This window comes from Helicoverpa armigera, chromosome 31 (assembly GCF_030705265.1).
Source record: "Helicoverpa armigera isolate CAAS_96S chromosome 31, ASM3070526v1, whole genome shotgun sequence".
Lineage (NCBI taxonomy): Eukaryota > Metazoa > Arthropoda > Insecta > Lepidoptera > Noctuidae > Helicoverpa > Helicoverpa armigera.
In genome coordinates, this window is record NC_087150.1 from 2,433,707 (window position 1) to 2,446,299 (window position 12,593).

The 12,593-nt window shown below is 37.9% G+C and overlaps 1 protein-coding gene across 2 annotated transcripts in view; it reads right to left on the reverse strand.

Moving 5' to 3' along the window:
* Positions 1 to 7,737, reverse strand: part of Invadolysin (invadolysin) — an 85,382-nt gene extending 77,645 nt beyond the window's left edge. Inside the window, exon 1 of one of the 2 annotated variants that reach the window (XM_064043264.1) lies at positions 7,446 to 7,737. In XM_064043264.1, the coding sequence (XP_063899334.1) occupies positions 7,446 to 7,571 (126 nt within the window). In that variant the 5' untranslated portion in view covers positions 7,572 to 7,737. The remainder of the gene's footprint in view (positions 1 to 7,445) is intronic. The other variant, XM_064043265.1, reaches the window with a different exon arrangement.
* Between the last annotated feature and the right edge of the window lie 4,856 nt (positions 7,738 to 12,593).

Here is a 12,593-nt window from a genome sequence, read left to right on the forward strand (position 1 = left end):
TGATGATGATAATGATGACCTCATTTAAAGGAAATCAGTCAGCTGCGCAGGACATATTATAGTGCAGGCACATTTGCTTGGACTGCGGTGCACTCACTATTCCTTCACTCTGATAGCGCGATGGGACGACAATCCGACACCACCGGAGAGGGCATTTCTGTTGCTGGTGTAACCACAATTAGGTACCTACTGAAAACTAGAATAAATTAAATATTTTACCACCCGGTTAAAAACTAGACTTCATATTCTTCTATCTGAATAGTATTTGTGTATTTACAAACTTTCGTATTTGTAAGAAAGATGCTAGGGAACTCTTAGTGAGCGGCTCCAAATCTTACTTCGGCGATTTTTCGTGGGTTTACTACGTTAATCCTCGTTAACTTTACACAAACGATCTCAAACATGATGCAATAGGTTTCTAGCGGCCACCAGTTTCACCTCTGTCCCTTGAACCGGTGCTAACCGGATTTTAATGGTATTATGTCACTGTATAGGCGTTATTGCTGTTATATAATATTTGTGTTGATCTATCGTAGGTAAACGACTGCTGTGGGTGAATCTTTAAGCTTATATTTGATTTTCAAATTCATAATTTGACGTCTGACAAAGAAAAAGAAGAAAAAGACTTGTTGCGACGACCCCAAATGACTTGGGACTGGACAGGAAGATGATTTAATTTTGCGTTTTCTTAGTGATATTGTTTGGCATAGCACTGTCATCTAAGGGTTGACGTGCGTTGCGTGCGTATAACTACTTCACGCACAGGGATAAAATGTAGACTATATAATACAGCCTTCCTCGATAAATAAGCTTCCTAACACTGGAATAATTTTTCAAATCCAGTCCAGTAGTTCATGAGATTAAGGCGTTCAAGCCAACTGAAATATAACAGTCTCTTCATGTTTTTCATCCCCTATTTTAACCCCAAAGAGAGGTTCTAAGTATATAACTTTTTTTTTGGCAAAACTACTGGTTTAAAACCAGTGAGAATATATTTTGGTCGAAGTGGGAAGATTATAATTTCTCATCGATTTTCACACGACTTTGTTCGTTGTTCTACATTACATGAAGCTTCGCGCTCAATTTTTTCCGAACGAAAGCCGATCCCGATCCCACCATAGACGAAAAAAAAAGTCTAGGCTTGTCTACGAATTATGTAAATTATTTCGCATGACTCTAAAAATTGGACAATTTGCTATTTAAATTTAATTAATTAATTGTAATTATGTTCAGTTGCACAGTTCATTCATTCTTCCGTTTTTTCTCAGACTGATATATCACATTATGTAATTCACTTTCATTCTTTATTTATTACATGACACATTCCAAGACTGTGATAAAGATGCGAACTCTGTTGATTATATACTACCTTTTCTATCCTATATCTATAACTTCCAGCAGCCGGGTAAAAATATCCATGTTCTTCAGGACTGGGTTGATTTAGGTAGCAAGGAAGTAAATACTAAATAAAGTTAGTAGCTTTGTTGCCTACACTAAACGAATTTCGATAGCAATATTCTATCTTGGTACGGGAAATACTTTCCCTGGAATGCGGGCAAAACCTCGCCGATCAGCCAGTTTTCAAATATTAGTAAAAGTTTTACATATTGATTTCTGACTTATGCGAACATTAGACATTTAAAAAAACGTCGGTACTTAATAATATTTTAGCCGCGATAAAAAATCGTAAAAGTAGTTTTATTTAAATGTTGTATATAATTCGCGTCAGTGCTCTTGTCTAGAGCAGGTGCTAGAAAAACCGTTTACCAATAAATAGGAGAAACATAATGTTGTGAGAATTTGGGTAAAAACCACGGAGTGAAGAAAGATGAGTGGAGATGCCATTATGTGGGTAGGCGCTTTCTTCTAGGTCAAACGTACGGTGGGCATGGCCAAAACGATCAGTAATGAGTGAAATAACGAGGCGTTAGGGGTTTTTGAGACATCTGTCATCGATTCCTGGCATTACAAAAATGTTTGGGTTCAAAAAAGGCGCATAAGAGTGGAAACAGGAACGTTCCCCATCCCCCGTCACTTTCTGGCGCGCTTCTTTCTTAAGGGATTTTGCGATATGACATCTCCGCTAGTCATTTTGTTCTCCATGGCAAGAACCTATAAAGACCTCCAAGAAAAAAAGATCAAAGAACAAGACCAAACTACGGGTAAATAAATAAAATAAAAAGCTTGAAACATAAAAATATATTTATTTTTCCCTCCATTTTTCCACGTAGTCGAATCCAATAACTCGATATTCACGATTTTCCTTCTGTATTCAAAACGTCCATCAAACCATAGACAATAAAGAGCTTCATAACGTCAACGTCAAAAAAGGTTGTAACAAAATCTTAGATGTACAAAGCAAAATATCGTTTCGAATACATTTTCTTGTCACTTGCTTTGAAATCTTATATTTTTCGACAAGGACATTGCAAATTGACAAGGATTGTATTGAGAGACAAAGGATTGTCACTAATCTACGTCTATTTTATATATAACTAGCTATCTTTCGCGGTTTCACCCGCGTCCTGTAGGAACTACAGCCCGTACCGGGTTAAAATATAGCCTATGTTACTCGGAAAGAGTGTAGCTTTCCAACAGTGAAAGATTTTTTTAAATCGGTTCAGTTGTTACTGCCATTAGCTCGTTCAAACAATCTCTTCAGCTTTACACATTGAGGAAAAGAATTAGTAATAGTTATGATTAATTCAGTAAAATCTGACATTTGTTTTTTCCTTAACTGCTTTCTCACTAGCGGTTAGAGGTCGTGATTTTTTCCATTACTCGGCACTATAAGCGAGACTTACAATTCCTAGAACATACTTACTTAATAACTTCCCTCTCTTATGAGTCATATGTGATACACACCAATTGTTTAACTATTGTGTCATCATCTCCCGAGCCTTTTCCCAACTATGTTGAGGACGGCTTCCAGTCTCACCAGCTGAATACCAGCGTTATACAAGGAGCAACTGCCTATCTGTTCTCCTCAACCATCGTAGACACTGAAGTGAATAAAATAACCAGAGAAGTCTCGGAGTTTCATCTCTCTTGCAACCTCTGCAAAATCTTGAGAAAAAATCTCAAATGTTGTATCATCATCATCTCAGCCATAGGGCGTCCACTGCTGCACATAGGCCTCCCCCTTTGATCTCCACAGATACCTGTTGGAAGCGACCTGCATCCAGCGTCTTCCAGCGTCAAATGTTGTATAGATGAAGGTTTTTAAAGAACCTACGTACCAAGTTATCTATTTAAGGATCTTCACAAGTTTTCTATTTATTTTTCCTTATTCAGTAACTTTATGTTGAAGGAAGGAAGCTCAAGGCTAAGTTGGCTAAGTAACAGCCGCAATGTCGATCGATCATAAAGTTATATTACGCTTTACGCGGTCCGTCTGGAAACACATCATAACGTGTTCCACTGAAAGTTTTAGAGGGCACATTAAATATGATCTCACCGATTTTTGGTGCAGTTGACAATAATAATTATGTCAGTCTCCAAAAAACATTCGGTACCGCTATAGTTGGGTCATAGCTGATGTGAACATCTTTGGCAGTCTTTACAAGTAGTCAGAAGCCAGAAAGTTTGCCTACCAGTCTTACCAAAGTATATAATTACATGATAACACTACTAACGTCAAAGAAAAGAAACGATGGATGGATTATGTAAAAGTCGACATGGCTAGAAAGAATGTTGCTTGTGAGATGACGTCAGGCAGAAGAAGACATGCTGCGGCGAACGCAAATAAAAATTGGAATAAGGACAGGAGGATAATGGTAACACAACTAACATCAGTAAGTAAATAGTATTTCTTTTATTTATTCGCCGTCAACAATGCAAGCGTTGATTCACCGTCAATTCAATGCTTGCGGAATAAAATGTTCAATAAGCAAGCAAACCGGTTGATGCACATAAAACCTGTTTGAATCGACCTAGGGCTGCCAACGTCTTAGGCGAGCTACCACCGTCACCGGTATGCGACACTGTGACGTCATCATCATCATCATCAGCCTGTCGCAGTCCACTGCTGGACATAGGCCTCTCCAAGTGCACGCCACTGAGATCGATTTTCGGCTGCTTGCATCCAGCTCCTGCCAGCCGTCTTGCGCAAGTCATCACTCCACCGTGCCTGAGGACGTCCTACACTACGTTTGCCGACTGCCGACTGTGACGTACACAAATGTTTCTTCTATTTAGTCTACTCGCTCTTGCAGATCCAGTCTTCCAATCCTGCAGTATCCTTATTCGCGTACGCATACTAGCAGTGGGCTCGCTCCAATTGGTGGAATCTAGCGAGATGACGCAAGGGCGAGATTCAAAGCAGCACTTTTTGACCGTCAAAGTGTACAAAAGACAGCCCTCAAAACGCCCACCCTTCACCACTTCCTATGTGTTTTTGCTGAGAAGAAGTGGCACAACAAACTCCGCGGCAATACATGTCTGTCTGTGGGTTAGAAGAACCTTTCAACAATATACAATGATGACCCAAGCCAACTAATTACTCAAACTAGTTTCCGAGATTAGCGGGTTCAAGCCAACAACAAACAATGCAGTTGTAAAATATTAGTATGTACAGGATACTTGAGGATACTAACTATATAAGCCCTGATCCTTTCAAGAGCAATAAACGCCCATAAGGTAATACAAATCCGAAGAAAACCAGTTCAGGTCCCGACTTCACCATAGTCCGTAATGGCAGCCCTAAGTATGACCTACCTACTTATATGAAAGGTACAATACATCATTAAAGGTACTATTGAACTTTGTAATAATATTCCAACGTAAATACGTATAATGTTCTTGTCAATTTACCACTCCGAAGCTTTTACTCTTCCAATAAAATGTACGTGATGACAGGTTAAAAAAATTGTGATTCTAATTAGTCGGCATTTTAGATTAGCGAACAATATTAGACACCTATTTTTTTTAACATCAAATATTTATTAAGATACAACGCAACAAAGAAAACATATTGAGGAAACCTAGACTATAAAGTCTGAAATCACCAACCCGCATTGAGCAAGCGTGGTGATTAATGCTCAATCCTTCTCCGTGTGAGAGGAGGCCGCAGCCCAGCAGTGGGACGATAAAAAGGCTGTAACAGTCGCAACAAAGATTGAGATTTTTATTTGTATCTAAAAGTGACGTAGCACCGTGCTGTATCTTCGTTGTTATTTGTTTGTGAGAGAAAAGAAAAAATACGTGTCCATTATTCTAGGGTTATCTATTAGACGGACAATTTTATTTTTAAAGAAAATCTTGATTCTAATAAAAGTTTTCAGTAGTTTTTATACCGGGTAAATACCATATCTTTGTTACGTGCGTACAACCATCCATCTTAATATTGATTTATGAGCCCAAACAAACTATCGGCCGACTAAAATTTCGCAGTGTCCGGGTACTCCTAAGAAAGGTAAGGTTTCTGTATCTTCTTCATCTTCCTCCTGCCCTGTTCCCAATTTTATTTGGGGTCGGCGCAATATGTCATCCTCTTCCTTTTTCCCCTGTCACTTGTCATACTGACACTCACTCCCTTCCTATTCATGTCATCTTTCAGGCAATCCATCCATCTTTTCTTAGGTCTTCCTCTTCCTCTTCCTCTCCATCCATCTACATTCATACTTAGCACACACTTTGTTGCATGCGTAACATCCCTCCCCCCTATACCCCCATCCTCCCTATTACATGCCCATACCATGACAATCTTTTACTTCTAATCTTTTCTGTAAGGATTTTGTATCTATACATACCTATTTACAAATAAACTTTGTTGACATTGATTGTTTTTTAACTCCATTATTGTCTTCTACTATTAAACAGTCCATTGTAATTTTTAATTGTTTTGTCTAACAATACATATTTTGATCGGTTCTTTTAGGTATATTGTTGATCAGATGAATAGCATTTCATCATCTTCCGAGCCTTTTCCCAACTATGTTGGGGTCGGCTTAGAGTCTAACCGGATGCAGCTGAGCACCAGTGTTTTACAAGGAGCGACTGCCTATCTGAGCTCCTCAACCCAGTTACCTGGGCAACACGATACCCCTTGGCAAGAACGGTTGTCAGACTTATCGAAAAGTGCTGATTTAGCAGCCAAAGAATTTACGTTTCTGACTTTTAGGTAAAGCCGGAAAGTCTGGCCTTTTGGTTCAATCCAGCCATGGACTAGTAAAGTTTAGACTATTTTTAATTTTTTAACTATTTTTATTTTTGCCATTATCTGGATTTTCATAAAAACACATAGGAAGAGGTGAAGGCTGGCCGTTTTGGGGGCTGTCTTTTGTTTTTGACGAAAATTAATTTTTAATTTGAATAAACGTTTTTGAGTTCGAGTTTTGTTTTATTTTAAGTAAAAAAATAATTGATGTCAGTATCGGGTGTTTTTACGCAAAACGTAACTGGTCCATTCGGCTTTCGGAGCCTGTAGACCCCTAGAACCCTAACCAAGGCAAAGGAAGAAACAATAATACCTATAAATTAATAACGTAAATACAGCTAAACAAAGCCTATTAATATTTTTACAGACGCATAATAAACACGCAGTAAAAAAACAAGACTTCCGTAGGTATCTTCCTTGTGTAACGTAGATTTTTTTCCTACCAATATACCTTTTTACGCAAGTACGCTTTATGGCAAAGGAATTCCGCGCATTATGCCACCCAGAGCTATTATGCCTACATTAATTAACTTTACATAAACATAGACAGGTATTTCTTATGTTTTTTAATGCTAACGTCACACGCGATACAAAATGTACCGTGACAGTAAAGGCATCGCAATTTGAATAAATTGCGAGCGAATTGCATTATTTTGCGTGCAACTAACAATTATGTTTTCATATCTAACATAAGTGTGCACAACTTACAAGTTAAAACTTATGTTAATTCATTTTAAAAACTTCCGCATGTCTTGCTACTGATTTTGTGTTTTTTTTTCGTTTATTCGTAGCAATTACTCGTCCAAAGCACTTAGTTGTTTTTGTATAACTTTGTACTAAATAAAAACATTTACAACATAAATTCTTAGGTCTTTATTAATATAAAAGTAACAACTTATAAGTTTCTAGACACAGTCTACAGAAAAACAAACAAAAAAAGTATACCTATTGGCTGAATGTCTTCAAAACTTTGTCATGTCGTCGAAAATAAAACAAAACTTCTGTAATAGACTAGACAAACTAGTTTCAAGTCTTGAAATCGAAATCAAATAGATATTGATGTGGGATTTCTGCGAAAAATACATTTCTAAACAGACGAAGAACAGCGTCAAGCTTATTTAATTAGAAACGTACTGAAAACAAAGGTAACTTTAGCAAAACAATTGATCTTATTCGAATCGAACGCAGTCAGAGTTCGCTCGGGGGGAGTGGTTTGGCTGACTGACATAACCTCAAAAAAGTTCGCTATAGACACTGAAAATAACAGTATTAATTTATAATTACTTACTTCGTCAGCCTTTGGATGTTCGTGTGTACAATGAACATGTTTATGTTCACTTATTGTGTCGCAAATAACACTTTTTGAACACATAAACAGCACGAAACACAACACACTACCTATGTTTAGGTACATTTTGGTTACTAGAAGATATATTGCACTCACTAAAGATAACAAAAACTGTTTGTTTACATTTTAAAATTAGGAGAATATTATTATACGTGCTCCCACTGAGAATTTCGCGAGCATACTAAATTAAATAGATGAATGAACAGTCGTTGCGAGTGAATTTAGTCACAATTCAACAGCTGATGTCAAATCAGACGGCCATGTTATCTCCATTTCTCTTTCCCTTTCTAACTCATCATGGTGACAGTTGACAGATAAAGATAGATATACTGCTGTCAATTGATTTAGCGGGCTCAGAGCAGTTTTCTATGTAAATTCGTATTTTTGAGATTGCATTTTTATGCGTTTATTTACATGTAAAAGTTATAATGTTTGTACATTATTAACACTATTAATGCTAGATTCTAATGATATAACTGTGGTACACGTTCAACTTAAACTTTTCTATAAATATGTAAGCTAAATTAGTTAAAGTTTACATGTGTAGCTAGATAATACCTAAGTATATTGATTGCTCTGCGGTATTCACGTGGTAGGTGTTCAATTGAATAGAAGACCATCTTGGCTTATTGAATACATAAACAAATGCAGTTTAGGTACATTACAAATTAACTGTTGGTATATAAGTTAACTATAGCGTGTTAACTGTCAAATAAATTAATGATTGATTGATTGAATAAAACTGTGCCTTTTTTAAGGAAAGTAGATGATAAATTAGATACTTACCTACCGCTAATACCTAATCGCACTGATATTGTAATGGTTGTGCAAGTTTATTGCTTCTATTGCCTATTGGTTTCTTGAATATTTTGCAGTCACAGACTCGCTTTCAGAATTTAAACAATTCTCTCTCGGACCCCTGTCAAAAAATATTTTTAGCTATGAAAAAGCACCTTCGTAGCTTCGCCACCAAAGTACGAATGCATCTCGAGTTTACAACACAATTTCTTAATATGCTTAAACTCTACAAACTGACCTACTACGAACCTCTGATACACATGCTATGGACCCAACAGGGGTCCGTGGATTCCACTAAGAAAAAATGCGATTTACGCCAAATGTCCAGGTTTTTTTATTCTTTGAGATGGCAGCCCTAGATGCGGATAGAAGTGCGTGACAGGAGCTCGCTCTATCCTATAAATCTCTATGAATTGTAAAGATTGTTTACGTTCATGGATGTTATTGTCTAGATCGCTACAAATTTTATATCAATGGTACCTACCCACGCGGTAGGTGTTATGTTACCCTGGAAAACCAAGAATGACTCAACAGCATTTTAGGGTGTTGCTAAGTTACCAAACAACCTATGTAGCTAAAGATGCCTAGCTATAGCTTTATCCGGTGTGTTAAGGGAACTAACATAGAGCCATATATACTTATATCTTGATATAAATATCCTAAGCTTCGACCCTTGTATAGTTATCGGCACGGATATTGAGCTCTCGGCGGAAGAGTGGGGATCGCTTTGCGCACTGTACACATAAGGCAATAAACCAATAAATCGCTTCTGCGCAGGTGAAGGTCAGGGCTCAATATCCGTGCCGATAACTATATCGTGGGTTTGGTACCTACTAGCTTCATCTGCCTAGTATGCTCTTCGAATTGGGTTGGGGTCGTCGGCTTCCAGTCTAACCGCCTGTAGATGAGTATCAGTGTGCCACATGGAGCGACAGCCTATCAGGCCTCTTCAACCCAATTAGGTACGTGGGCAACCCGCCACCCCTGTAATAACTGTCAATGGTGTTCATTCAAACGACAGCCGTGCGTGACTAACGTTCTGCGGCGGTAAACCTTTGAGCAAATATTTAAAGCGTTTTAAGTAGATACTCCTAACATAATAAAGAGGAACATTTTTGAAAGCTCCGAAACTACTTACTGAACCGATTTAAAAATCCTAGCTCTTCCTCTCTGTTTAGCTAGCCCTATAGTTTAGATAAGTAGCCCGAGTAACATAGTCCCGTTTATTTTAAATACGGGAAGCCAGTTATCTCGGGACATGGGTAAAACCGCCGGCAGAAGCTATATAGTGTTTCACAAAATACCGTCATGGCGATATTGATAGCGAAAACACCATAGCATTCACAGTTACATACATAGTAGACTTTCCCTCTCGTTTGACATTTCTATCACGCGCCATTACGTCAGATGGTCAAGCCTGACGCGCGCTAAATATGTAATCAGTTGTCATTTGTTTGACAAGGATGTTATTTCGTCATTGTCCTAGGCACGGAGGAAGGAATGATAGCGGAGATGCCAAGGCAAGTAGGTCAGGTGCTTTCTTGTAGGTCTAGCAACGTATGGTAGGTGTGATCAGTTATAGTTATCGGCACGAATCTTGAGCTCTGACCTTCACCTGCGCAGAAGTAATTTATTGGCTCCCTTTTGTGGTATGAAGTGAGGCGCGAGGGCGGGCTAAAGCGGTGATTGGCCCGCAGCGCATCGCGTCATAGCCGTCACTCGGGATTGGTTCTTTGCTAATAAATTAATTCAGCGCAGATGTAGGTCAGAGTTCAAGATTCGTGCCCATAACTATTCTAGAACTAATGAGGCATTCGGGTTCCTTGTCAAATTTGTTAAAGATTGGTCTTTATTAATTGATGTTTTTTTTCTTTAATGAGGGGATTCTAAAGTCGTATAAGTGCGGAGCTAGTAACGTTCCTCGTCCCCCGAACACCCGCATGTTGTCGCGCTACTTTCTTAAGAGATTTTGCGTTATGACATCTCCGCTAGTCATTTTGTTCTCCATGGTTAGTCGTCTTTTGTTTGACAAGGATGTGTTATTTCGTCATTGTCCTAGGTAATGGTGATGAATTGGGTAGTTGACAACAATCCTTACTAATATTATAAATCGGAAAGTGAGTTTGTTTGTTTGTTTGTTTGTTTGTTCCGCTTTCACGCCGTAACTACTGAACCGATTGCTTTGAAATTTTGCAGACGTAAAGTTAGAAGTCCGGATTAAATAATAGGGTACTTTTTATCCCGAAAAAAATAGATATTCCCGAGGGAAAACAAAAATATTGTTTGCTTGATGGATGGATTGTAGATGGCGCTGTGTGTCGTTTAAAACAAGGTAATATATTATTGCAAACGAATATAAACATGTAAATTTAGAAGTTTAGAAGTTCCGGTGATGCTCATGCGTAATCTCGATGCCCCTAGACTGTGTAATGGTACCAGGCTGCGTGTCACTCAGCTTGGGCGGAACTTTATTACAGCCACTATTTTAACTGGCGCAGCAAAGGGTGAAAGTGTACTCATTCCTCGGATTCCGATTACTCCAACAGACCTCCCATTTTAATTTATAAGACTACAATTTCCTATAAGGGTTTCATTTGCAATGACCATTAATAAAGCACAAGGCCAAACTCTAAGGGTTGCTGGAGCACACTTAGAAAAACATTGTTTTTCGCATGGTCAGCTCTATGTAGCGTGTTCCCGGGTTTCCAGTGCCCAAAATCTGCATGTTTTTGCTCCACAAGGGAAAACGTATAATATAGTGTACCATTCAGTTTTGGTTTAACAACTAATCGTATCCAGCGTTACATCGCGCTTCTTAGATTTTTCCGTGGGAATGAGAAGTTTTCTTATAGTTGTGATTTATACCGCAATATAACCGAATTCCACGCGGGCGAAGCCGCGGGCGGAAAGCTAGTTTGTAAATAAATCTAAGTCTTCTATGTTAATCTATACCTAAAAATATTATAAAGCTGAAGTTTATTTGGAATCGCTAATCTTAGAACCTACGGGTCCGATTTGGAAAAATCTTTCAGTGTTAGATAGCTCATTTATCGATGAAGGCTATAAAGCTAAATTTTGTCCGGATACGCGAATTTATTCCCAAGGGACGCGGGTGAAACCACTGGCAACTGAAGTGAGATCGTTTACTTCAACGCGCTTATCTCAGGAACAATTATTTGAGTTACAAATACCTCATTAATCGAGGGAGGCTCATAATGGAGCTTCTTGCCCGTTCTTCTCCATAGGAAGCTACTTTTGGAATGGGCAACTAGAATCAAACTTAGTTATATTTTTGACGTTCATAAGTGCTTGTAAAGGCCTAAATGAAATAAATGATTTGACTTTGACTCTGACTTTGTAATACTTTGTATGGCATAATGAAGTTCCCACGGGACGCGGGTGAACGAAAGTCCACAGCTAGCATGTGTTCGTGTACGGCGGTTGCAGTTTCGCGGACATTTTAACAAATGTCGCACGCAATTTGTTACTGTTTAGAGCCAGTAGACCACACCACAAGATACGTAGAATCTCGCATATACCTAGACATGAGAAAAAAAAACACAAAATTAAATAATAAAATCATTTATTGACAAAAATAAACACCGTACACCTGTATTTACACACAAACCACACACTCAATATTAAATGATTAACTTCCGTATAAAAAAACAAATGCATTTTCTTTTACTGTAACGTTATAAATAATTAAAATACGTGTATAATAACCACAGGAAAGAAACTTAATGAATAAAAAAACCGGGTCGAGTCGTACTCGCGTACGAAAGGTTCCGTAGCATTATTTTATCTTATCTATGAAACAACCAAAAAATATTAACTGCCTGGGAGTCCCTAAAATATTTATTTTAAGCTACTTTTCAGTATTTGTTGTTATAGCGGCAACTGAAATACATCATCTGTGAAAATGTTAACTGTCTAACTATCACGGTTTATGAGATACAGCTTGGTGACAGACGGACAGCGAAGTCTTAGTAGTAGGGTACCATTTTCCCTGTTTTACGGAACTCAAAAAATAAATAAAAAATCCCTAACCAATTTTATTTACTTACCACGGTCAATCCGTGGATGGGTGGCCATACAATTTATTTAAAAACAGTACCTATAGAGAATCTTTATGTTATCATATCCTGTGGTTAATATACACATAGTTTTAAATACACAACATAACAATCGGTTTCTATTTATAAGAGGAAAAACAACACCATTTGTAATTATTAAAATATTTTAAAACTAGGGACAACGACAATGCCTATAAGATATATTATTGAATAC